The following is a 26,031-nucleotide window of genomic DNA, read 5'->3' on the forward strand; positions in this document are numbered from 1 at the left end:
TCTTCCTTTTAAATAAGACCAACCCTCCCGAATTTTCTGGGAGACTCCCGAAATTCAGCGCCTCTCCCGAAAACCTCCCGGGACAAATATTCTCCTGAAAATCTCCCGATTTTCAGCCAGAGCTGGAGGCCACGCCCCCTCCAGCTCCATGCGGACCTGAGTGAGGACAGCCTTTTTTCACGTCCGCTTTCCCACGATATAAACAGCGTGCCTGCCCAATCACGTTATTCCATACGAGGCGTCCGGCATACCGCCGATGAGCATGGTGCAGATGGAGAAGATCTTCTCGGCGTCCGTGGTGGCGCACACGTTGCCAAAGCCGACGCTGGTCAGGCTGCTGAGGGTGAAGTAGAGGGCGGCGATGTACGAGCTGCGCACCGACGGGCCGCTGACCGTGTTGTTGACGTAGGGCATCTCCAGGCGTTTGCCCAGCTCATGGAGCCATCCTTGGGGAAAAGACGGGAGGACAACAGGGTGACAAGAACCGAATCATCCAGACTACAGATAAATTGTATTATTATGTTTATCTTACCTAAAAATAAATATATTTATTAATTAAAAAAAACAAAACTAAATAAATTTTTACTATATTTTGCTAAATACATCAAAATTAATTGTATTTTAATTTGTATTCTCCTTATTACTCCTTATTACATCCAGCCATAGAATTATACATTAAAATAAACATATTTGAAATAATTAATTTTAAATGATCATAATAATTCATTTAAAATGACCATATTTAATTATTAAAATAATTGCTTGTTTATCAACAACTTTAGCATTTTATTCATTACATTTTGAAACTCTCAGAAGCCAAGTTATGTTATATTCCTTAAGATTTATTTATGCAAGTTTGAAGTATCAATTATCTAAACACAGTTTTGTTTACATATTTTCAGGATGTAGATATAAATATATATGAAATACTTGACTTGGTGAATTCTAGCTGTAAATATACTCCTCCCTATTAACCACGCCCCCCGCCCCGACCACGCCCCCCAACCCCCCACCTCCCGAAATCGGAGGTCTCAAGGTTGGCAAGTATGCTTGTTTATTATAAATAAAAACCCGTTTCACCAGTTTTGTATGATACTTTTTTTAGGCTTTCAGTTGTAAAGTGGATTAAAAAACTTCCAACCACTTTTGTTGACATTAGTTTTGGGGGTGAATCAAACAAACCAGATGGGTTGTGTTCAATCTGGCTCCGCCCCTGCTGCCATGCTAGCTGTTGTCCTGCAGGCGGAGGCCACTCAGGCCAGCGTCAGTCTCATGGTGGGAGGAGGCGCATTGTTGACATTAGTTAAAGATCCCACTCGTTACCCTGTCGTTCACTCTCCGCGGTCAGCGTTTCTACCCCCACGTTTGTGCTCGTCCGCGCGGCCGGGAGAGGAGAAGCCGGGCGGAATAGAGGACGCCAGCGAAGCTAAAAGATGTAAGCTAACTTGAGCCGTCAATCAAAAACACGCTGCAATAACGTGTTGCACAAACAAAGACTATCCCTGCTACGAGATAAAACGGCGCTTTGGTTTATTCATACTAATGTTAACTTTTAGCGACGTGTTTTGCTGGGGTTATGTTTATTGTTGCAATTCCTCAACTTTACTCACATTTTTAAAATGTTAACCGGCTGGGATGGAAGCTAACTGATAGCCTTGTGCATCACGTGATGTGTGCGGCTTTCAAAAGGTCAATGAGCAGTCAAACATATGCATGAAGACGGTGCTTAAGAAAAACAACTACATACCAGGTCAATTGTTTGTTTTGATATATGTTTATTCATGCTTGGATTCATAATAGTAACCTGTTGCAACAGGACAATAGTGATTAAATAGTGTTTCTATATATTTATTTTGGTGAATTGTCAGAATTTGTACAATTAAAGTATATTATGGCATGCAGATGATGATGATAATAAGCTATTATAGCTGTTTGCTTTAAGGAAATCCATCCATCCATCTTCTTCCGCTTATCCGAGGTCGGTCGCGGGGGCAGCAGCCTAAGCAGGGAAGCCCAGACTTTCCTCTCCCCAGCCACTTAGTCCAGCTCCTCCCGGGGGACCCTGAGGCATTCCCAGGCCAGCCGGGAGACATAGTCTTCCCAACGTGTCCTGGGTCTTTCCCGTGGCCTCCTACCGGTTGGACGTGCCCTAAACACCTCCCTAGGGAGGCGTTCGGGTGGCATCCTGAGCAGATGCCCGAACCACCTCCTCTGGCTCCTCTCGATGTGGAGGAGCAGCGGCTTTACTTTGAGCTCCTCCCGGATGGCAGAGCTTCTCACCCTATCTCTAAGGGAGAGCCCCGCTTGTACCCGTGATCTTGTCCTTTCGGTCATAACCCAAAGCTCATGACCATAGGTGAGGATGGGAACGTAGATCGACCGGTAAATTGAGAGCTTTGCCTTCCGGCTCAGCTCCTTCTTCACCACAACGGATCGATACAGCGTCCGCATTACTGAGGACGCCGCACCGATGGGTTGTGTTCAATAAATCACGATCCACTCTTCCCTCACTCGTGAACAAGACTCCTAGGTACTTGAACTCCTCCACTAAGGAAATGTTTTTTGGAATCTATTTTTTTAATCTTGGTTAACCTCGTAATGAGGGCAGCACGGTGGAACAGGGGTTAGTGCATGTGCCTCACAATACAAGGTCCTGAGTAGAGATGTCCGATAATGGCTTTTTTGCCGATTTCCAATATTGTCCAACTCTTATTTACCGATTCCGATATCAACCGATACCAATATATACAGGAATTAACACATTATCATGCCTAATTTTGTTGTGATGCCCCGCTGGATGCATTAAACTATGTAACTTTACCATGAGTTGATTAATGTGGACCCCGACTTAAACAAGTTGAAAAACTTATTCAGGTGTTACTATTTAGTGGTCAATTGTACGGAATATGTACTGTACTGCGCAATCTACTAATACAAGTTTCAATCAATCAAAAACAAGGTTTTCCAAAATAAGAGAACAACTTCAACTCAAGTTATAGAAAAAAGTGCCAACATGGCACTGCCATATTTATTATTGAAGTCACAAAGTGCATTATTTTTTTTAACATGCTTTAAAACAGCTTGGAATTTGGGTCATGCTCTCCCTGAGATAATCCTGATACCCACTACAACTATGGGAAATACTATACTTTGACTTTCACAAAGTGCGTTATTTTTGATTTTTTTTAAACATGCCTCAAAACAACAGCTACAAAAACAATGAAGGCACACAGCTTCAGTCCAGAGTATACTAGAGCATACTTGCCAACCTTGAGACCTCCAAATTCGAGAGATGGGGTGGTGGAATTTGGTGGTAGCAGGGGTGTATATTGTAGCGTCCCGGAAGAGTTAGTGCTGCAAGGGGTTCTGGGTATTTGTTCTGTTGTGTTTATGTTGTGTTACGGTGCGGATGTTCTCCCGAAATGTGTTTGTCATTCTTGTTTGGTGTGGGTTCACAGTGTGGCGCATATTTGTAACAGTGTTAAAGTTGTTTATACGGCAACCCTCAGTGTGACCTGTATGGCTGTTGACAAAGTATGCGTTGCATTCACTTGTGTGTGAAAAGCCGTAGATATTATGTGACTGTGCCGGCACGCAAAGGAAGTGCCTTTAAGGTTTCTTGGCGCTCTGTATTTCTCCCTACGTCCGTGTATACAGCGGCGTTTTAAAAAGTAATACATTTTACTTTGTGAAACAGATACCGATAATTTTGAAACGGATACCGATAATTTCCGATATTACATTTTAAAGCATTTATCGGCCGATAATATCGGCAGTCCGATATTATCGGACTTCCCTAATAATAAGCTATTATAGCTGTTTGCTTTAGGAAAATGTTTTTTGGAATGCCTTTTTTTATCTTGGTTAACCTCGTTTTTTTTTTTTTGATTGATTGAAACTTTTATTAGTAGATTGCACAGTACAGTACATATTCCGTACAATTGACCACTAAATGGTAACCCCCGAATAAGTTTTTCAACTTGTTTAAGTCTGGGTCCACGTTAATCAATTCATGGTAACGTAACGAGCTTGATTGCGAACAGAGTGGCATTCAACACAACACAACAGTACAGTAGGGAAGGGATTCACATGGCCCAACTCCTGGGTTGATCTCGCATGAGCGGAAGAGAGGGGTGATACATTTTCAGAATCAGAATCAGAAATACTTTTATTAATCCCCAAGGGGAAATTGAGATGTTTTAGCACAATCCCATTCAAGAGCAGACAAACATTACAGGGAGACAGAACAGAATCGCTGACGGGTCTGCCAACTTCCGGCGCCCATTACAAAAAAAGGGGAGAAACAGGTAAACACACGAACAAAAAATCAGTCTATGCCTGGGCACATACCACACATAAACATGTGTGTAAGAGGGAAACATCAAAGAACACAAAGGACATTAAAGACATTAAAAGAGCCGAGCTGATGCAACCAGCTGCCACTCCAGCAGTGCCATTTCTACATACAGCTACAAAAGTAAAACAAACAAAAATAATAATTAACCAATAATATATATTGCGCACACACGATTGCACCATGCATAGACAAGCAACCAAACAAAATCATCATTTCAACACCCATATACACTGTAGTGGCCTCTGCGGTGTTCCACGCCATCGTCTGCTGGGGTCGGGGGAGCATGGCCAGAGACAGGAGCAGAACAACAAAGCAACTTTGCAATGCCGTCTAATGAAAATGATGGAACGCGGCACTCTACATAGCAACTGACGCTGTGGTCCAAGTTGTAATTGCCCACAAAACACATTTTAAGATAGTCAAAGTGGACCGTGGACCCCCCCACCCAATTCGTCACGTTTGCTGTGTCGGGTAAAATGCAACTAATGTGGCCATATGATTCTCCTTCCTACTGTAGTCTTACTTACAGTAATAGAATAACACAAACAACTTCAATTTAATGTGAGCACTAAACATTTACATGAACATCTGTTTACAAAATGCTCGCAAAAACCAACAGCAGCGCCCTCGGAGACTACCCGGGCAGCCCTCTCAGCTGGCTCAGCAATGGTTGCCTGTGGAAACCAGGGGATGTGGTCCCAGCGAGGGTCGCCGCTCCAACTACGGATGACCCCTTGACGCGGTGGACCCTGTCGACTTCCCGCGGCGATGGAGAGTCGTCGTCACTTGCTGCCCCTTGCGCTGGCTGTACTGGGGTTTTTCAGCCCCTGTGTGACCCCACTGACTTCCAGGGTCTCCTTCTCCCTAGGTGAGTAGACATCATGACATCACTAACCTGTGGTTGTAAACATTGGCATCACATGTCAGTGTTTCGCATAAACTGCCAAGATACCTGTGGCGATGGGTTATGGGCGTGATCACCATGACATCATCGAGTAATTTGCATAATTTACTACAATGATATGATTTTCTCTAAAAAGGCTCAAAAAATGTATACTTACTAATTAATAATAACAGTTTTGTTTTAAACGTCCATCCATCCATCCATTTTACAATATAATTACAACACTTTATGTACATATTTATATACAGATTTGAACAATAAGTTATTCACTGAAATATATTTATTAATTGTGGTTCTTACAAAAAATATATCTTATAAAATATAAAAGCTAAAATGTCTCTTAAAGCTCTGCCCCTTTAATTAGTGCATACTAAATAATTTAACTTTAGCCTACTACTACAGCCATATTATTTACCAGCAACATAAAGTGAAACAGAGGCAGAGGTGTCCTGCCACAGTCAGTAACAAATAAAGAGAAAACAGTAGTGGTCAAATACAAATAAAGCAACAAGAGAAGTATCCTACACTTCTCTTTTGTAAAGTAAATCTGAACAGCCTATATGGGCATCTACATCAACTATATGATTTGCCTCAGAAGCTGGAAAGGACAAAAAAATAAAAAAAATAAAAATAAAATAATAATAATATTTTTTTTATTTTTTTTATTTGTGGCGGACGTAATTCTTTCGTGGCGGGCCGCCACAAATAAATGAATGTGTGGGAAACACTGCATGTTTTGTATTATGCCTATCATAATATCTCCAACATCCTACTGTGTTGTTGTTGTGTTGTGAGTGAAAGTCCATAATCCCAGTGTGACACGATGTGTGGTGACAGGTAGCCCCGGGAGACAACTCACCCGCTTCGGCAGCCCCGACGTGGGCAACACCACCACACTGCTGCTCAGCGACGACGGAGACACGCTCTACGTGGGAGGGAGGGATGCGGTGTTAGCGCTGGATGTTAGGCTCGAGGACACTATGGTACTACGGAACAAGGTTTGTACCTTTTCAAATTTGAACCGAAACGGTACCGACTCCCAGTACATGTAGGCAATGGATTCATATGACCCTATTCTATACAAAAAATATCTGTTTCTCAGCTGTGGTCCATATGGGCCGCAGCGGTGCACAGTTGTATAACACTTTTTCACCACTTGTGGCTGTAATGACAATATATCAATCAATCAATCAATCAATCAATGTTTATTTATATAGCCCTAAATCACAAGTGTCTCAAAGGGCTGTACAAGCCACAACGACATCCTCAGTACAGAGCCCACATACGGGCAAGGAAAACTCACCCCAGTGGGACGTCAATGTGAATGACTATGAGAAACCTTGGAGAGGACCGCATATGTGGGTAACCCCCCCCCTCTAGGGGAGACCGAAAGCAATGGATGTCGAGTGGGTCTGACATAATATTGTGAAAGTCCAACACATCAGCGAGAGTCCAGTCCATAGTGGGGCAAGCAGGAACCATCCCGAGTGGAGACGGGTCAGCAGCGTAGAGATGTCCCCATCTGATGAACAGGCTAGCGGTCCACCCCGGGTTTGGAGCAGAGTAGAAAAGAAAAGAAAAGAAAAGAAACGGCAGATCAACTGGTCTAAAAAGGGAGTCTATTTAAAGGCTAGAGTATACAAATGAGTTTTAAGATGAGACTTAAATGCTTCTACTGAGGTAGCATCTCTAACTTTTACCGGGAGGGCATTCCATAGTATTGGAGCCCGAATAGAAAACGCTCTATAGCCCGCAGACTTTTTTTGGGCTCTGGGAATCACTAATAAGCCGGAGTTCTTTGAACGCATATGAAACAAACAGAAGAAGTCTGGAGCTAAAAGCATAGATAAGTTTCTTAAGGGCAAAAAATATGACTAAAGTGGTGAAGCTGAATTATCATTTACACTTAAATTATTATTATTTATTATTCATATAGCTGGAATGCATTTATTTTAGCACTGTGTTATTGTATGTACATTTATTTTTCATCAGTTTCTTATGTGTCCCTTTTTTTGCAGTAAATTTGATTAGTATTTATTTTTGTAATCCGCCTGACCTAAGCCTTGATGATAATATTTGTGATTAACACATAGTTTCATGTCATTTGACAAGGTGCTAAACTTTAAATAGGGTAGATATAATTATTGAATACGATTTAAAATCAAGTATAAGATCACTAATTGTGTGTTTATATTTGAGTGGGCCCCAGGCCCCCCTTTAATGGAAAAGAGGGGCCCTGAGGTCAAAAAGGTTAAAAACACCTGAACTACGTTGTATTACACCTTAGCTAGGAAGTAGTCTTTGCCATGAAGCAGAATGTGCCAGCCACTTTGAGCACTACAAAGTGTCCCTGGGTTAGACAGTGTCCCAAATGTGAATACATAGCTAATCTTTGCTGCTATACAAGCTTAATGATTTGCGTTTTTTCTAATGTACTGTTAAAAAAAATGTGAGGGGTCTTCCAACTTTAGTGAAATATTCTACCTCCTCTTCTGTTTCCTCTTTTAGCTGGACTGGAGCCCTTCAGAGAAAGACCTGGACCAATGTTCTATGAAAGGCAAGAAAATGGCAAGTAGCTTTGTTTGCACACAGTTTGAAAATGCCGACGACACTCCAAAGTCCAGAGTAACAAATAAAACAAAGCACGTGCCACACTCTCTCACACACACAAACACACAATTATTATTATTATATATAATTATATTATAATGACAATACAATTGGAGTGAATGTATTTAATGTTGAATACTATACAAATATCATGACACATTGTATCTTCTTTTGGGGATGAAACGAGTATAATTCATTTCATCAATAATAATGAATTGGCTTGCGCACAAGATATTTTTTGTTATAGTATAAAATACACACATTCACGAGTCCAAGGGATCGGGGCCCGCACATTGAAATGTAGATGTTTCATCAGAAAGTGCTTCTGCAGGTTATGTTTCGTCAGAAAGTGCCTCCGGAGGTTATATTCCTTTGAGACTTAGTTTACTTAATTACAAAGTAAACACACTGGCTTTCACACTGCACTGTCATTAAAGGCCTACTGAAATGAATTTTTTTAATTTAAACGGGGATAGCAGATCCATTCTATGTGTCATACTTGATCATTTAGCGATATTGCCATATTTTTGCTGAAAGGATTTAGTAGAGAACATCGACGATAAAGTTTGCAACTTTTGGTCGCTGAAAAAAAAGCCTTGCCTGTACCGGAAGTAGCGTGACGTCACAGGTTGAAAGGCTCCTCACATTTCCCCATTGTTTACACCAGCAGCGAGAGCGATTCGGACCGAGAAAGCAACAATTACCCCATTAATTTGAGCCAGGATGAAAGATTCGTGGATGAGGAACTTGAGAGTGACGGACTAGAGTGCAGTGCAGGACGCATCTTTTTTCGCTCTGACCGTAACTTAGGTACAATCTGGCTCATTGGATTCCACACTCTCTCCTTTTTCTATTGTGGATCACGGATTTGTATTTTAAACCACCTCGGATACTATATCCTCTTGAAAATGAGAGTCGAGAACGCGAAATGGACATTCACAGTGACTTTTATCTCCACGACAATACATCGGCGAAACACTTTAGCTACGTAGCTAACGTGATAGCATCGGGCTTAACTGCATATAGAAAAAAAAAGATAAGCCCCTGACTGGAAAGATAGACAGAAAATCAACAACACTATTAAACCATGGACCTGTAAATACACGGTTAATGCTTTCCAGCCTGGCGAAGCTTAACAATGCTGTTGCTAACGACGCCATTGAAGCTAACTTAGCAACGGGACCTCACAGAGCTATGCTAAAAACATTAGCTATCCACCTACGCCAGCCAGCCCTCATCTGCTCATCAACACCTGCGTTCCATTGATCGACGGTGCGACGAAGGACTTCACCCAATCATCCTTGCGGTCGGCGGCTAGCGTCGGATAGCGCGTCTGCTATCCAAGTCAAAGTCCTCCTGCTTGTGTTGCTGAAGCCAGCCGCTAATACACCGATCCCACCTACAACTTTCTTCTTTGCAGTCTTAAATTTTCATTAAACAAATTGCAAAAGATTCACCAACACTGATGTCCGGAATACTGTGGAATTTTGAGATGAAAACAGAGCTTTTTGTATTGGATTCAATGGAGTCCAAATACTTCCGTTTCAACGATTGACGTCACGCGCATACGTCATCATACATAGACGTTTTCAACCGGAAGTTTAGTGGGAAATTTAAAATTGCACTTTATAAGTTAACCCGACCGTATTGGCATGTGTTGTAATGTTAAGATTTCATCATTGATATATAAACTATCAGACTGCGTGGTCGGTAGTAGTGGGTTTCAGTAGGCCTTTAAATGCATTATTCTGCCCTCACTACTGAATTCCAGCGTGTGCAGCCAGCTAGTTAACAGTACGAAGAAACAAATGCTCCAGAAGTTTTGTTGAGGATTGATGTTCCTTATTTTGAATAATTTTTAAAATATTACAAAAGTATAGTGTTCATTGTGTATTTTACATGAATAAAATAGGTTTAGCATTAATACATTCACACAACTACATATGTTTACGCATATAGAAATTAAACAGTACATCAAACATTGCACACACTGTATGTGACTTATCACAATAAAACCAAAGGTGTAGCATTATCGCCCTCTACTGGTCAAATTTTGCGCTACATGTATTAAACAAACTCTGATCGCCCAGAGTTACTCTTAGACAAAAAAACAACACGACCAGGAATACAAAAGACATCACAAAGTCAGCAATTTCAGTACAAAAAAACTAAATATATTTATGCACAATATCTACTGACATAGATCACGTTTTGTGATAAAGCTTACAGTTGTGGATTTTTATCATAGTTGCTGCTTGTCTGGATCAATGTGTCCGTCGCTTAAAAGGTCCCACAAGAAACAATGACTTGAGCACTTGTTTGGGGTAGAACATTCATACTTTATCTCGTCATCGTTGAAAGTCAGATTTTTGCAATTTATTGCTTCATTGTGACACTTATGCCTCACTGTTGCCCCGAGCAGGCTGTCGGTAGTACTGCATACATGAGCAACCCTAGTTTAAATGGTTTCATCAAGCCATTGCGTGATGTCCGGCGGGCCAAATGAAAAGCTTGGGCGGGCAGAATGTGGCCCGCGGGCCGCCTGTTGAATAGGCCTGGTTTAAGGGCTGCAGCTGTCGATGTTTTACTAATCTTCCTATTAATTTGTACGATTGATTGAGTTACTTATTCCTTAGTGCGTCTTTTAGGGAAGTAGTTGAAATGAAAACAATTTCTCTAATGACCTTCATGCTTTTCTTCTATGTTTGAAATATGAGCATTTTTAATTTGAAAAAAATAAGTTAAAGAACCCCTGTCAAGCTTAAAACCAGGCAAATAATAAAGAACCAAACTAAACAAAAAGACTGAAAAAGTATGATAAACTGAGTGACAATGAATTTAACAAAGTAACACACACAAGGTTTCCCATTGTCATCCCATTGGGTTGAGTTATTTTCTTGCCGTGATGTGGTATCTGAGCCGAGGATGTCGTTGTGGCTTGTGCAGCCCTTTGAGACACTCGTGATTTTGGGCTATATAAGTAAACATTGATTGACTGATTGATTTGAAAAGGTATTAATTAGAGAATTGGTGTTTTATATTTGAGAAAACAACTCGTTATCAATTAACATACAAACTGTAGACGCTAACATGTCTTCATATAAGATAGATAGGGTTTTACCTTGTTTCTGCCTTGCTTGCTGCTATAAACTATAAAACATGTTGTACTTCAAAATGATCACAAAACTTTTCAGCACTTCTTTCATTTTCTTTCGGCCCATTGCTCTCTTTCTCCCTCTTCTCACGCACATGCAGACCACATCACCTGCAGCGCGACTTAATCACTTAATCTCTCATGTCGCTCTATGTTTGAGCGATCTGGATTTGATGAATTCTTATCTATTATATTTATTGAACAAATTATCAAAGCAACAACATACAAATCAATTTTTTTTTTCCAGCTAAATTAATCAAGGAATCGTTAAGTTAAGTTAAAGTTAAAGTACCAATGACTGTCACACACACACACACTAGGTGTGGTGAAATTTGTCCTCTGCATTTGACCCATCCCCTTGTTCACACCCTGGAGGTGAGGGGAGCAGTGGGCAGCAGCGGTGCCGCGCCCGGGAATCATTTTTGGTGATTTAACCCCCGATTCCAACCCTTGATGCGAGTGCCAAGCAGGAAGGTAATGTGTCCCATTTTTATAGTCTTTGCTAAAAGCCCTACATTGTTAATTGCCACGTTTAATAATGCGTACACTGGTAGAAATAGTAATGAAACAATAAAAATGTCCTTTTTAGATAAAAAAAAATATATATATGAGAAGTTAAACATTTGAAAAAAATTGCACTCTACATTTAAATTGTATGGGTAGAAATGTCTAACTTTGTTGTATTTTTGCGTTCTTTTTTCCAGGCGGACTGCCCCAATTTCATCCGCGTGCTGCAGTTCCTGAACGCCACCCACATCTACGCCTGCGGAACATTCGCCTTCAGCCCGCGTTGCATCTACATTGTAAGTTTGTGGGTTCTGTTTGCAAATACACTCTGCCACGCAGACCCGACTCACGTCCCGTCGCACGCTTTTAGAACTCTGAGACGTTAGCGGTGAGCCTCAAGTCTGACGAGGGACGGGGTCGCTGTCCCTATGACCCTTACCAGCGCAACACAGCTATCATCGTAGGTATGTTGCGTCAAACTGGTCGTGGTGTCGTTTTGAGGCTCTTGCTTGTAACGTGGTGTGATCTGTCCCAGATGGAGAGCTGTACACGGGCACGGTGGCCGACTACAGAGGCAACTGGCCGCTAATCTCCCGCCACCTCAGCGAGGGCACCCGTGTGGACCTAAAGTTGGATGACAGCCTGGGATGGCTGGAGGGTAAGGACACGCTGTCACCATACTGTCTGGAAAAACTTAAGTAAACTAAACATAGGTGTCATCAATATGTTTCTGTAGATCCAACTTTCATCAGCTCCACTTTTATTCCTGATGAGGGAAAAATCTACTTCTTCTTCAGCGAAGTGGGCAGAGAGTACGACTTCATCGACAAGTTTATTGTGTCCCGTGTTTCCCAAATCTGCACGGTAACAACGCTTGCTTTTTAATTTTTATGATGCTGAAAGATTGCATGGTGTCTTTCTCCTCCGACCATCAGAGTGACATCGGGGGCCAGCGGACGCTTCAGCGGCGCTGGACCACCTTTGCCAAAGCTCAGCTGCTGTGCCAGGCGGACAACGAGCTGCCCTACAACGTGATCCAGGACATCGACAGCCTCCCGCCGGCAGAGGGCGCGCCTACAGATGACACGCTCTTTTACGGCATCTTCACCTCTCAGTGGTCAGTAAGCGACACATCTCCAGTACGCTTGAATGACAATTAAATAAAGCTAATAATTTTTTCATTGTGCATTTTTAATGGAGGCGTTTTACTGCAAGGCAGTGCAGCCATTCAGTGTGTAAATATATTGCTAATAATATTACAATGATATTAAAACATATGTATATAAATATAAAAAAAACAAAAACATTTAGAAATAATTTAAAAAGTTAAATACATTTAAAAATACCCCGAAAGGGACAAGCGGTAGAAAATGGATGGATGGATGGGATATATATTGAACTCCTAGTATGTAGAACTATTAAGGAAGTTGTGGTAATACACACTTGTAACAAAAAAAAAAATATTTTGTTAAAAATGTACAAAGCCCCTAAAGGGACATGGGAATTTTTTTTTTTTTTAGACATGTAACTCGTGGCCACGAGATACTTTCTCGTGGCCACGAGAAACTTTCTCGTGGCCACGAGAAACTTTTTATTAAAAAAAAAATAAAAAAATAAAAAATTATTTATTTATTTATTTTTTTTACTAAAAGTTTCTCGTGGCCACGAGAAAGCATTGGATGCGTGCTGATGGTTTGGTGTGTGTTAAAATGGCAGTTTAGGAGTTAATATGGCTGTATTTCCAATTAGGACTTTCCCCCATGTGTGTTGTGGCAAAATGTGAATGCTTGATTAGTAAGTGTGAGACAAACACTTTATCTTCCTGGTTATTGTAACGCTACGTGTTTGACATTATTTAAGACTTTATCATGCCCGGGAAAGGACAGTTTTCCTCTTCTGTGGCTGTGGGGGGTGGGCGTGGCTTGCGGACCTGCAGCGAAGCGGAGTGTGTCAGTTAGTCCAATGTTGATGTGATCAAACTTCTTTCTTGCTTGGAAGATACACACACAATTGTAACTGTTATTTCTTCCTGCAAATAATAAATATGTACAACGTGTTTGGATGTATTCATTTATGTAAAATTGTCATTAAATGTAATATTGCCTGACAAAAAGTGATTCGACGTACGTAATATTTTGATATTTACACATCGCATATTTACACACGCGCATCTGACTAGAATACCCTTATGTGCATTACATATATCAACATCAACTACCTACTGTACTGTTTACTTGTTGAAATACCCTTTTTAGAGCAAATATCTACCCATATAATTTATATGTGTATATATAATATATAAATATATATATATATATATAAATGTGTGTATATATATATATATATATATATATATATATATATATATATATATATATATATATATATATATATATATATATATATATATACACACAGTATATACATGCACACACACACATATACATGTATACTGTATAGGAAGAAACACACATACATATATACAGTATACATATATACACACAAACACTAAATTTGACATACAAAATAACTACTATTTTTAAGAACAAGTTACAGTAATATATAATATATATATACACTACCGTTCAAAAGTTTGGGGTCACCCAAACAATTTTGTAGAATAGCCTTCATTTCTAAGAACAAGAATAGACTGTCGAGTTTCAGATGAAAGTTCTCTTTTTCTGGCCATTTTGAGCATTTAATTGACCCCACAAATGTGATGCTCCAGAAACTCAATCTGCTCAAAGGAAGGTCAGTTTTGTAGCTTCTGTAACGAGCTAAACTGTTTTCAGATGTGTGAACATGATTGCACAAGGGTTTTCTAATCAATTAGCCTTCTGAGCCAATCAGCAAACACATTGTACCATTAGAACACTGGAGTGATAGTTGCTGGAAATGGGCCTCTATACACCTATGTAGATATTGCACCAAAAACTAGACATTTGCAGCTAGAATAGTCATTTCCCACATTAGCAATGTATAGAGTGTATTTCTTTAAAGTTAAGACTATTCAAAAATAAGGACATTTCAATGTGACCCCAAACTTTTAAACGGTAGAGTATATATATATATATACGGTAGAGCATATATATATATATACATGCTTATACATAATATGTATATATATATATATATATGTATATATATATATATATATATATATATATATATATATATATATATATATATATATATATATATATCATACATATATATATATATATATACATATATATATATATATATATATACACATACATGCATATATATATATATATATATATATATATATATATACACATACATACATATATATATATATATATATATATATATAGATACACATACATACATATATATATATATATAATATATATATATATTATATATATATATAATATATATATATATTATATATATACACATATAAATTATATGGATAGATATTTGTTCTAAAAAGGGTATTTCAACAAGTAAACAGTACAGTAGGTAGTTGATGTTGATATATGTAATGCACATAAGGGTATTCTAGTCAGATGCGCGTGTGTAAATATGCGATGTGTAAATATCAAAATATTACGTACGTCGAATCACTTTTTGTCAGGCAATATTACATTTAATGACAATTTTACATAAATGAATACATCCAAACACGTTGTACATATTTATTATTTGGAGGAAGAAATATCAGTTACAATTGTCTGTGTATCTTCCAAGCAAGAAAGAAGTTTGATCACATCAACATTGGACTAACTGACACACTCCGCTTCGCTGCAGGTCCGCAAGCCACGCCCACCTCCCACAGCCACAGAAGAGGAAAACTGTCCTTGATAAAGTCTTAAATAATGTCAAACACGTAGCGTTACAATAACCAGGAAGATAAAGTGTTTGTCTCACACCTACTAATCAAGCATTCACATTTTGCCACAACACACATTGGGGAAAGTCCTAATTGGAAATACAGCCATATTAACTCCTAAACTGCCATTTTAACACACACCAAACCATCAGCACGCATCCAATGCTTTCTCGTGGCCACGAGAAACTTTTAGTAAAAAAAAAAAAATTATTTTTTTTTAAATAAAAAGTTTCTCGTGGCCACGAGATACTTTCTCGTGGCCACGAGATACATGTCTAAAAAAAAAAAATTCCCATGTCCCTTTAGGGGCTCCGTAAAAATGTGTTTAACAGGATGTATATAATTTGGTGCTGTCTAGGGATGTAACAATTACCATTATTATGATCAACCATGATAAAGTTCCCGACGGTTAATTTTACCGTTTCAAATGTTAATAATCGTACAAGCATGATCTCCTTTTGAAAAATTGACAGTGATACGGTTCATTTCCTTGAGAAGCAGCTAGCGTGCTAATCGCTAGGTAGCTTATATGCTAACATAACATATAAAACGCATTCACTTCTTTCACCATTACAAACAACAACTGTTGAGCCTTTAATATTAAACGCTTGAAAAGCCTTTACAAATTAAAATAGAAGAAGATAAACATATATAGAAACTAAATGAATACTGTAACAATATTTAATCTTCCTTCTGCCTGTTTGTGTTGTTTATTTATTTCAAATAAAACCTGGTCCAAAGATTTTAGTGTTTGTGTAAAAGTACTTTTTGAGTAACAATACAATAACAATAATGGCAGCTGTGATAATTTTGGACACAATAACCGTGATATGATATTTTATATCGTTACATTTTTAGTGTAGTCAAACAATTATATTATTTTTAAAACGGATAACTTACACTTTTGTATTGTGTTTAATTACGATTAACTAGTTTGCGCAATTTTAATTATTTAAAAAAAAGACCCCAATATTTGGACAACAATGCAATTTTATTGTCAGAATTTCATACAAAAACATTTAAAAAAATGTTTCACTTGAAAGTACGTTGTTTATTTTCTCAGAACTTGTTAACAGTTTTATCGAAAGTCCCATTGGGTGCATTTTGAAGCAAAACCAGTTGAATTTCTTCAGTCATCTTTGCACTGGCATATGCATAGACCTGATCACTGAGGCGATAACCATCCACTGTGAAGGTAAAGGGGCATGTGCGGTCAGAATAGATTGTGATTGATCTGTGTTGATACATGATTAATGCGATCATTTCTTGTGATTAATCGCATGATTGAAATTTGACAGTCCTAAATTGATTACATTGTAGCCTAAGGTTGTCGTTATTAAATTTAAATGTAACAATTTGACCATCTTAAATATTGTTTCAGTATTTTTGTATAAGAGGTTTGAATGCCCGGTAACCACAGGGTCATCATCATCATCGGCGATCACTCGAAGCGAGTATGACAATCCTCCTGGTATGGGGGTATCCCTTTATGGAGGATGCCTGTGCGTGACTTTGTTTAACGTGGGGAGACTGGTGCACAGACAGTCACCACACGATCCTTGACAGATCCGGGTCAGGGTCCAGTTGCATGGAATCCAAGACGACTGCAGCCTTCATCCGCCATCCCAGCCGTTGTGACGCTCCATAGGTTTAGCAATCATCCTCCGCCTGTTCCACCGTTGAGGTCTTGGGTTGTTATTTCCCCATAACTGGGCCCACATGGATGTGGGGGTGCCTTCTTCCGCCATCGCAGCCGTTGTGGTGGTTCTTACATTTACCGTCTTCCGCCTGCTCCGCCGTTGAGGTCTTCACCGTATCCCTGGCTAGGGGGCAGTCAGGTACTAGGCCTTTACCAAGGGCCACCTGGGGTAACAATAGTAAAGGGGTTAACCTCCTAGTGCCCCAAGACCCCTTAGAGGAGCCTCCACTGCCGGATGCACTTTTAACGTCATGCCCAGGACACAACCACAGGGTACTTGAACACAACACAGTGTAAAAATTACAAATTCATAATAACGAGTGACTATAAATACTTGAGATGAACTGCAGTGGTTTCATACTCCAGTTTGCTAGGCTTATGTGGACTAAGTGGTTGCAAAAGGACTGTCGACATGTCTCGTAGTCTATAGGACATGTGATTGATCAGCAGCCGCCCTCATGGCTTCTCCTTCACAATACTCTCTTTATTATCTCCTTCTACTCCGTGTTAATGTGGCCTCATGTGACTTTTATTTGTTTCCCGTCACACAGGTCCGTCAACTCGGGGCTGTCAGCAGTATGCTCGTTCCGCTTGTCGGACATCAGGTCGGCCTTCTCGGGCAACTACAAGGTCCTGAACCGTGACACGCTTCAATGGAGTATGCGGGTGCAAGAGAAGGTTGCCAATCCAGGCGAGGTAAATTGCCACAAATACCTTAAATTTGTTCATTCAATTGCAAAATATGTCCCTCCGCGAGAAATTAATTAAATGGAGTTGGTCAGTTCCAGAGTCAAACTGTTGTTGCCATGACACCTTAATAAACTGTACAGGCAATGTTCCAAACTGTCTTAAAGGGGAACTGCACTTTTTTGGGAATTTTGCCTATCGTTCACAATCATTATGAAAGACATGATGATGGACTGATTTTTTTTTTATTGCATCCTAAGTATTAAATAAACATAAATAAAAGGGAATGGAGCCAATGGGATCTCCACTATTCCACCCATAAAATCAGATAAATAACCATTCAAAAAGCGCCAGCAATACTCCATTGACATTTCGTGACTTGAATATTAACCAAGTATTAGTGATATTTTGTTTTAAGCGCTAACACAGACAACCTATTTATAGCGGCGCCGTGTCTCTATGTGTACATCATCGACAAGTCTGCTGCCTCCTCGCTTCCTTCTCCCTGTAAGTTTATTATAGATCAATCAATGTTTATTTATATAGTCCTAAATCAGAAGTGTCTCAAAGGGCTGCACAAGCCACAACGACATCCTCGGTTCAGAGCCCACACAAGGGCAAGGAATAACTCACAACCCAGTGGGATGTCAATGTGAATGACTATGAGAAACCTTGGAGAGGACCGCAGACCCCCCCCCCCCGCTAGGGATGATGTTTGATAAGAAATTATCGAGTTCGAGCCTATTATCGAATCCTCTTATCGAACAGATTCCTTATCGATTCTCTTATCGAGTCCAGATAGGTTGTTGTATATGGAAAAAAACACACAATATTTGGTTTAACAAAAGCTCACTTTTATTATATAAGAAAAAAAATGTGATCTAATAAATAAATAAATGTTGGCTGTTACTCCCCTAAAAAAATAAAATAAAATAAATAAATATTGACTGTTGTTACCCAAAGTATATTAAGTGGGATTTTTCAGAAAAACAAATATATACAGTAACACAAATACAACCTGTCTCTGTGATCACTATGGGTGTATAAATAATAATATAGTGTTAAATAAAATCAGTCCCTTGGGCACAAAACTGAAAATAATACAGCTCTCCAAAAAGTGCAATTCTGCTGCTATTTGACTTAACTGTTTGTTATGATGCTTTGACTTTATTTCTTTATTGAAAGAAAATTCTATGAAGAGAAAAGTTGTTTGCAAATGTGGTTACAATGCTAAAAAATGAAAAGTTAAAGCTAAAAAAATAAATACACTTTATTGAGTTAACATTATTTCTTTATAGGGGTAAAGATGTTATGAGCTAGGGAATATAACAACTACACTACCCAGCATGCAACGGGAGTGACGAGCATGCGCGGTAGCCCCGAAAAGTGTCGCAGCTAAGAATGAGGTTATGAGCACGCTGTGAAAGTAAACGTCAAGAACTCAGCCAACACGCCTCGTCTGCATTATTTATAATTAGACAGACAACACATATACAGTGTGATTTTGTTTTGTTTACAAGGAAAGAAAAACAAAAGTTAAAAAAGGGAGATGTCATGTATGTTGTATATATATTTATGTGCTGTGGTTGCTTTAAGAACCTTGCGACAGCTGCCGTAAAGGAGGTGTGTTGCTAGCCTGGTTGCTATGTTTCCGGTTGGTCGTAAAAGTGTTCGTCATGTGTTTGTACCCTGCTCAAATCTCTCAGTAAAGTTATTCATTGTATTATACCTTTTTGTTTTGAACTTCATTACACCTTGGAGCGCTTTTTTCGTTCCATTGTTTTCCTGCTTTCGCTATCTGCGCCTAATGACTGAGCTACGTGACGTCATTTCTTGTGATGTCACACGGAGCATTTCTGGTCGGGACGGGATTCGTTCCGAGGGATTCGAATAAAGAACCAGCTCTTTTTCTTTACTATAGTGGTCTCGATAACGGGTACCGGTTCTCAAAAAGGGATTCGAGTCCGATGACTCGGTTCTTTTCTTATCGAACAACCGGGAAAAACGGTTTCGAGTATCATCCCTACCCCCGCCACCCCCCTCTAGGGGAGACCGGATGTAATGGACGTCGAGTGGGTCTAGCATAATATTGTGGAAGTCCAGTCCATAGTGGATCTAACATAATAGTGAGAGTCCAGTCCATAGTGGGGCCAGCAGGAGACCATCCCGAGAGGAGACGGGTCAGCAGCGCAGAGATGTACCCAACCGATGCACAGGCGAGCGGTCCACCCCGGGTCCCGACTCTGGACAGCCAGCACTTCATCCATGGCCATAAATCATGCCTCTCACCTGAAAAGTAGATGGCTAAGGAGATAATCCGACAAGTTGGGACACTTTGACTGCCATGTAGGACCTGGAACTGGCGAGGACGACACGAAAAGCGCTTGCTCATCCATTGATGCAAAAATAATGTTCCAAGCCTAATTTTGGTTATTTAAAAATAACTACAATCAATCTATTAGTAAAACATATAATAACCAAATTGTCTTAATTATACGTTTATATTCATATACATTCACTGTTACAAGCAGCCCTCTGAGGGCAGCCAAAATTGCGATGTGGCTCTCAATAAAAATTAATTGCGAAAAGCAGCGAGCTTGTTAGCGGCTAAAGTTGGACACCCATATTAAAAAATGGCTCTTCGCACGCCTTGATTAGGCAGTTGTTTTGAAAAACACTAAACGATGACATCGTATATTTTTTTATGTGGCCTATTTTAACCATAAGCATTACTAACGAAACTCTGGTGTGTATTTTAGTGCGGCCTGCACAACGCGTCAGACAACGCTCTGCGCTTTGTCAAAGAAAACTTCCTGGCTGACGACAGCGTGCGGCCGACGGGGAGGAGTTTGACCCTGGTGTCCGCTGAGCACATCTATAGCCATCTGAGTGTCCAGAGGGTCCGGGCGTCCAACAGCGTGGACTACACAGTCCTCTTTCTCCTCACAGGTGCTGATGCAGTGTTGACTTATGGGGCTTTGTTTTGTAAAAAAAAATAAAAAAATATGTCATTCTACTGTTTCAGAGTCGGGCTACCTTCATAAAGCGGTACTGCTGCAGAGCGGCGCCCACGTCGTGGAGGAGGTGCAGGTTTTTGAGAAAGCACAACCTGTGAAGAGCCTGAAGCTGTCTGTACCCAAGGTACACCATCAGAAAGACTGTTAGTGTTTGCATCATCATGAAATACAACAGTGAGCATGTCATTACAGGGCGTGGTGTATGTCGGTACATCAGAGGGCGTGCTCAGACTCCCAACAGCCAACTGCTCTTTCTACTGGACCTGTGCTCAGTGTGTCTTGGCCCGAGACCCTTTCTGTGGGTGGGATCCTTCCCTCGGGGCCTGTGTGACGGTTACTGGTGCCCACGTCAATCTGTAAGTCTTCATCGTGGTTTATGGTTATCTTATTTATTCTGACCGACGCTGTCCTCTCCTCAGCGGCCAGGACATAGAGCACGGCAATGTGGTTCAGGCGTGCAAAAGTGTTGCATTAACACCCAGGGCCCGGTTTGGACCCAATAACATGCCTGCAGGTAAGCATCACTTGTCTCTTAGCTGCTGCTTTTGGCCACAGCTCTTCATTTGATCTAAAGTAGGTTCCTATTGAAGTGGCTCCTGAGCGTACAATACACACAAATACATCATCCCCTGTCATGCAATATTTACTATTTAATTATGAAATATGTGTCCCTATAGACTATCCATCCATCCATTTTCTACCGCTTGTCCCTTATTTTTTAACAAATTTATAATAAAATATTAAAAAAAACCTTGTTTGCTCCACTTTTGAGAAAACAGGCTTCACTACACTTTTTAAAATCAGCTACATAAATAGGAGCTGTAAGTTTGATCGTTTTTTGTTTCATTAGCAAAAAAAGGTAACCTAGCATGATGGCGCTGTTATAGTATGAGCGTAATGTTAGCATGTGGCTCACATAGCTATGCTAGTGTTGCTAACGTTTGTGTCCTCCTGTCCCACTCCTTGATGTTACGTTGTGTGTGATATATATATTATATTATTATCCATTTTTCCATTTTCTACCGCTTATTCCCTTCGGGGTCGCGGGGGGAGCTGGAGCCTATCTCAGCTACAATCGGGCGGAAGGCGGGGTACACCCTGGACAAGTCGCTACCTCATCGCAGGGCCAACACAAATAGACAGACAACATTCACACTCACATTCACACACTAGGGCCAATTTAGTGTTGCCAATCAACCTATCCCCAGGTGCATGTCTTTGGAGGTGGGAGGAAGCGGGAGTACCCGGAGGGAACCCACGCAGTCACGGGGAGAACATGCAAACTCCACACAGAAAGATCCAGAGCCCGGGATTGAACCCAGGACTACTCAGGACCTTCGTATTGTGAGGCGGACGCACTAAGCCCTCTACCACCGTGCTGCCCTTATATTATTATATATTATAATATATTATATACTTATATTATATTGTATTATATTATTTTATCCATCCATTTTCTAACGCTTGTTCTTTTTGGGGTCGCGAGGGGGCTGGAGCCTACCCCAGCTGCACTCGGGCGGAGTGCAGCTGGGGTAGGCTCATCGCAGGGCTAACACAGATAGACAGACAACATTCACACTATTATTTTATATGATAGGATATTTAGTGCTGTCAAATGATCACATTTTCAATCAAATTAATTGCACTTTTACATTTGGATTCATCATGATTAATCACAGGTTAATACTAGCTTGCATAGTTTAAAATAAACTATGAAAAAGAGCCCAACATTTGGAAACTATTGCAATTTTATTGTCAGAATGTCATACAGGAGCATTTTTTAAATGTTTTACTTAAATGCATGTCATTTATTTGCTCAGAACAGTTTTATCTAAAGTGCCGTTTGGGTTTATTTTGAAGTGAAATTTGCGGCATGTGCGGTCAAAATAAATTGCGTGATTATTCTGCTTACATGCAAAATTAATGCGATTATTTTTAGTGATTAATCACGAGTTAACTCGTTATTTTTGACGGCCCTTGTTATGTTATGCTACATTAATTTCTATTATACTAATTCGTAATGATTTATTTTTGTATTATTATTTAACTCTAACCCATATTTATATTATATTACATTACACTATGTTGGACAAGTGCAGAGGTATAAAGTGGATGAAGTAAACTATAGCGCTTCTCGGAGACACACTCTGTAGGAGGCTGGTATGGACAAACGGCTTATTAGCATTAAAGTTACAGACACACAAAAGGATGTGTTCCCAGTTAGGCTTACTAAAAGCCTCTTTGAAATGTCACCACGCCAACATCAAGTGTTAATTTTACACCTCTATTACACTTTTTGTGACCTTTGAGCCTTATTTTAAACAGTTAAGTACACTGTTACATAATAGGGGACCTTTAGCAGTGCATTATAGCATGCTTGCTTTTTATCTAGCATTAGTCGGCTGTTCTAGCACATTCCGTAGAGCAGGAGTTGCAGGTGTATTGGATGCCTTGAGCTGTAATCTGTATATTAGCTTCCTGTCCCACAGGTGAGCTGGTGTCGGTGTCTCTAAACGAGGTGGTGCGACTGCAGTGTCCCGCCGCGTCCCGCCTGTCTCGCCAGTCCTGGGAGCGGCCAAACAGCCGCCTGTCCTCTGATTTATACCTGCACCTGGAGGATGGCAGCCTGAGCTTCGTGGCCACTCCGGCCACGCTGGGACACTACCTCTGCCTGTCCACGGAGAACGGCTTCCAGCAGACGATGGCCATCTACCACGTCAAACAGAAGAGCAGCCCCCTGCCTCAAACGCCCACCAAGCGGGGATGGCCCCAGACGATCCCCTCGCCTACCGAGTGGGAAGCCAGGCCCAGGAGGACAGAGTCCAAGCAGGCCGAGCCCACGCTGACCAGCGGGGACACTCAGGTGACCGCAGGGCAGCTGGGCAGTAACTTCACCCTGTGGATGGTGAAAACGGCGCCCAAAGAGGCCGCCTTCCGAGACGGGGAGCCGCTGATGTCAGGATCGGCTCCCTGTTACCTGAAGGAGCTGGTGGTGGTGTCCATCCTCTTGGTGCTGTGCCTCAGCCTGCTTCTCACCGTCCTGCTCTACGGTGCCAAACAGCGATGGCGCAGTCGAACCGTCCCGCACGCGCCAGGCACCCCCGGGCCAGACCTGGACAGAAGGACCCCTGTGGAGCATGAGGTCCTGCGGGGGAGCCCGTCTCAAAGAAAATGCAACGGACACATGCAGCATGGCGGACCGGCCAGTGGGGTGCTCTGTAACGGAGCGCTCACGGGCTCCAACGGCCACTTGCCCAACACGCCCATCTGAGTGAGTATTACTGCTGACTGTTGGGAACGCGATAGTACGAAGGACTGCGGTACTAATGTCAACACAGCGGCTTTGTTGCTACGAAGGAATATTAGGGCCACACTGACAAGGGAAAAAGTTTTAATATGAGGAAAAATAATAATAATTTGCAAGAATATAATACCTTTGTAAAGTAGTTACCCTTATCATTGCAAATATTAAATAGCACTGCCATTCTTTTGTGCTGTGAAAATTTACGTCCGGTTACGGTTTTTAAGTTATCATAAAATACATTTTCTGACTAGTGATGTGTCATCGAGCCCTCCTTGTCAAAATCTCCCCAAACGTGTTCCATTCGTTTGTGCTGCAAAAATGTTTTGCTAATAAACTATCATATTAAACTACTAGTTTTTATGTTATTAATGTTTTAGTATTCATAACCAGTGACCCCCACCTTGTCAAAATCTCCCCAAACTTCTCCCAAACGTTTGTGCTGCAAATTTTGTTTGTCTTACTATGAATTTTTATGTTTACATTTTATAGTTTTAATGTTACTAACGTGTTGTCATCCATAATTAGCTCCATAACATAAAAACTGTAATAGTTAAACTATTTTTCTTTGCAGCACTAATGTAGCACAAACAAATGTGGCAGGTTTGGGAAGATTTTGACAAGGTAGGGGGGTTGTTTGTATATAATAGAACTTTAATAACATTAAAACTTTAATAAGCGGTACAAAAATGGATGGATGGATAGACAGAAAATGTTTGCAGCACAAACGAGTGGGACCGGTTTGGGTGATTTTTCGGCAGTGTTATTTTAATATTCGCAATGATAAGGGGCCCAATTTTACATAGGTGAATAGAGTCATTGTTATTAGGCAGAAAAATTTGAATGTTTAATAATTTTTTGTAGAGAAATGTTTAAATATTATGAGAAAAACAATATTGTTAAGTATGTCCTTGTCCTAATATTAATACTTTATTCTTATAATAATTTGACATTATTCTCATTAAATTGTGATTCATGTAGTTGTTGTCAATGTATTCTTGTAATATTTGTACTTTATTCTTGCAATCACAGCGCTATTTCATGACTTAATTGTTGTATTTATTTCTCCTTTCATTCAGTGTGGCCGTAATACAACTTTTTTTGTTTCCCAAGATGCCGAGTGGTTGCAATATAAATGTTTTTAATACGTTTTTGATGCCATGTGACTGCTACAGGTACACTTTTTTAACAGATAATGATACAAAGCGCCAGAGTTTAGTAGGATTCTGTTCAATGAAAAAAGTAATGTATTAGTTTTTGTGGGATTCATTCCTATGGAGCCTAATTTTTGTTGTATGATTTCCTACTAAATTCCTGTGTTTATAATCATTGCAACAGCAGCTGTCTAAACTACGGATAGCTTTGCACATGTGCCTTGGCCACACTAAGGAATGACACTTTTGGACCCTATAATAATGTGATTATTCAACCACTTCAAGTGCACACAGTCTTGTGAATTTTAAACAGTTTTAATGTTGTGAATCAGGGTGAATGTTAGTGGACATTTACACTTCTCTGTGGTGAATCAGGACCAAATAGTTTGTACTAGTCGGGATTCTGTAGGGATTTTTGTATGCCTTCGTCTTGCCTTTTTTTTTAGGACAAGCATCACTTGTTCTCACCACGACACATTCCCATTGTGGTGTGTTGGGTACTGTGTTTAGAAATGACCACTCGCAGAGTTCATTAAAGGCATCAGCCTCAAAACAGTGTTTGTGGGCCTTTTTAAAGCGATAGCCTTTATTGGAAAGGCGAGACAAGACGAGACATGTTGATGTGAAAAATTACACAACGCAAAAGTTCCCAGCAGTTCCTTACCAGTCTGGGTATTCATACGGTAAATGGTTGGAATGTGACGTGTTTTTGTATTTTCACATCTGGACCGAGTTCAGCTCGACGGCAGGGGAGGACACAGCTGTCACTACAAAACGTATTT

The 26,031-nt window shown here is 40.3% G+C and overlaps 1 protein-coding gene across 3 annotated transcripts; it reads left to right on the forward strand.

The window, feature by feature from the left end:
• Positions 1 to 1,211: 1,211 nt before the first annotated feature.
• Positions 1,212 to 25,802, forward strand: sema4ab (sema domain, immunoglobulin domain (Ig), transmembrane domain (TM) and short cytoplasmic domain, (semaphorin) 4Ab). Of its 3 annotated transcripts, none has more exons than XM_062047533.1 (15): positions 1,212 to 1,435; positions 4,977 to 5,225; positions 6,099 to 6,259; positions 7,770 to 7,829; positions 11,730 to 11,828; positions 11,903 to 11,996; positions 12,068 to 12,190; positions 12,269 to 12,396; positions 12,468 to 12,649; positions 17,642 to 17,786; positions 20,537 to 20,726; positions 20,803 to 20,918; positions 20,987 to 21,150; positions 21,214 to 21,308; positions 23,269 to 25,802. In XM_062047533.1, the coding sequence occupies exons 2-15, from the start codon at positions 5,126 to 5,128 to the stop codon at positions 24,063 to 24,065; spliced, it is 2,454 nt and encodes an 817-aa protein (XP_061903517.1). In that variant the 5' UTR covers positions 1,212 to 1,435; positions 4,977 to 5,125; the 3' UTR covers positions 24,066 to 25,802. The 3 variants fall into 3 exon arrangements, with proteins under 3 accessions (XP_061903517.1, XP_061903519.1, XP_061903520.1); XM_062047535.1 differs by having other exon boundaries at positions 4,980 to 5,225; XM_062047536.1 differs by having other exon boundaries at positions 1,213 to 1,435; positions 23,284 to 25,802.
• Positions 25,803 to 26,031: the final 229 nt, after the last annotated feature.

Source organism: Entelurus aequoreus, linkage group LG05, assembly GCF_033978785.1.
Source record: "Entelurus aequoreus isolate RoL-2023_Sb linkage group LG05, RoL_Eaeq_v1.1, whole genome shotgun sequence".
Lineage (NCBI taxonomy): Eukaryota > Metazoa > Chordata > Actinopteri > Syngnathiformes > Syngnathidae > Entelurus > Entelurus aequoreus.

What these genes read in the sequence shown, in the direction of transcription:
- sema4ab (XM_062047533.1), top strand. Translation starts at nt 5,126, where the DNA reads ATGGAGAGTCGTCGTCACTTGCTGCCCCTTGCGCTGGCTGTACTGGGG. An exon ending in CTATGGTACTACGGAACAAG is followed by an intron (nt 6,260 to 7,769) that starts GTTTGTACCTTT and finishes TTCCTCTTTTAG; the next exon opens with CTGGACTGGAGCCCTTCAGA. An exon ending in ACTGGTGCCCACGTCAATCT is followed by an intron (nt 21,151 to 21,213) that starts GTAAGTCTTCAT and finishes TCCTCTCCTCAG; the next exon opens with CGGCCAGGACATAGAGCACG.